Raw genomic sequence first — 1,065 nt, 5'->3', positions numbered from 1 at the left:
GCAGGCAGAGGGGAGGGCAGGTTTGGGCAGGGGGAAGCGGGCAGCAAGGGATGGAGGATCTTAGCCTGGGGGCTTGTTCCCTGGAGACACTGATGTTTTTCCAGGCAAAATCCAATGTGTGCCACACACCTGCAGTCTGAGGTGCCTGGGCTGGTGCAGAGGGGGCCGTGCTGTGGGGCTGGGGGCAGTGCTGATGTAGAGGGGGCCGTGCTGTGGGGCTGGGGGTAGTGCTGATGTCTGGAGATCAGCACCCGGCTTGGTCCCACCCCACCCACGATCCTCTCCGCAGCGGCCAGGCCCCGAGTTCACAGTGACGGTGCAGGAGATGAGCTGGGAAGCCGGCGACAGCTGCTCCTTACCCCGTCAGTCCTGGAGCCGCAGGCAGGACACCGTGGGGAGAGCCCTGGAGCCTCGGCCGGGGCGGCTGTTCCCCACAGGATGCCCTTGGCGCCCACGGCCCTCTGGAAGGCCTGCAGCCGCACGTCCTTCTGCCTGTAGGAGTAGAGCAGGGGGTTGAGGAAGGAGTTGCCGAGCCCCAGCAGCCAGAGGTAGCCCTCGATGACTTTGTAGGGGAAGCACTCGTCGCAGGCGGTTAGCACAACGCTGGCGATGAAGAAGGGCAGCCAGGACAGCACGAAGCAGCCCACCAGCATGGCGACGGTGCGCATGGCCTTCACGTCGCGGGTGGTGCGGGACAGGGGGGAGCCCCCCGCCAGCCCCACCTGCTCCACCTCCCGGATGTGCTGCACGTGCGCCGAGGCGATTTTCAGCATGTCGAGGTAGAGGTAAATGAAGAGAAAGAGCCCCGGGAAGAAGCCGGCGCAGAAGACGATGACCGTGTAGGCGGGCTGGAAGACGGCGAAGAAGGAGCACTTCTCGCGCACGGAGATCTTCTGAAGGGCCGGGACGAAGACCGGGAGGAAGCCCAAGACGATGGCAGCCAGCCAGAGCCCCACCAAGCGCAGCCCGACCCACAGGCCTGTCACCATCTGGAAATAGTGGAAGGGCTTCCTGATGGCCAGGTGCCTGTCGCACGCCACCAGAATCAGGGAGAGGACAGAGGCG

At 65.1% G+C, this 1,065-nt stretch overlaps 1 protein-coding gene across 1 annotated transcript in view; it reads right to left on the bottom strand.

Moving 5' to 3' along the window:
• Positions 1 to 363: 363 nt before the first annotated feature.
• Positions 364 to 1,065, bottom strand: part of GPR119 (G protein-coupled receptor 119) — a 958-nt gene continuing 256 nt past the window's right edge. Inside the window, 2 exon segments of the mRNA XM_010184831.1 lie at positions 364 to 434; positions 437 to 1,061. Of these exon segments, the coding sequence (XP_010183133.1) occupies positions 364 to 434; positions 437 to 1,061 (696 nt within the window).

Source organism: Mesitornis unicolor, unplaced genomic scaffold, assembly GCF_000695765.1.
Source record: "Mesitornis unicolor isolate BGI_N332 unplaced genomic scaffold, ASM69576v1 scaffold34545, whole genome shotgun sequence".
Taxonomy (NCBI): domain Eukaryota; kingdom Metazoa; phylum Chordata; class Aves; order Mesitornithiformes; family Mesitornithidae; genus Mesitornis; species Mesitornis unicolor.
Note: the sequence above shows the minus strand (reverse complement) of the source record. Positions and strands in the feature narration are given on the sequence as shown.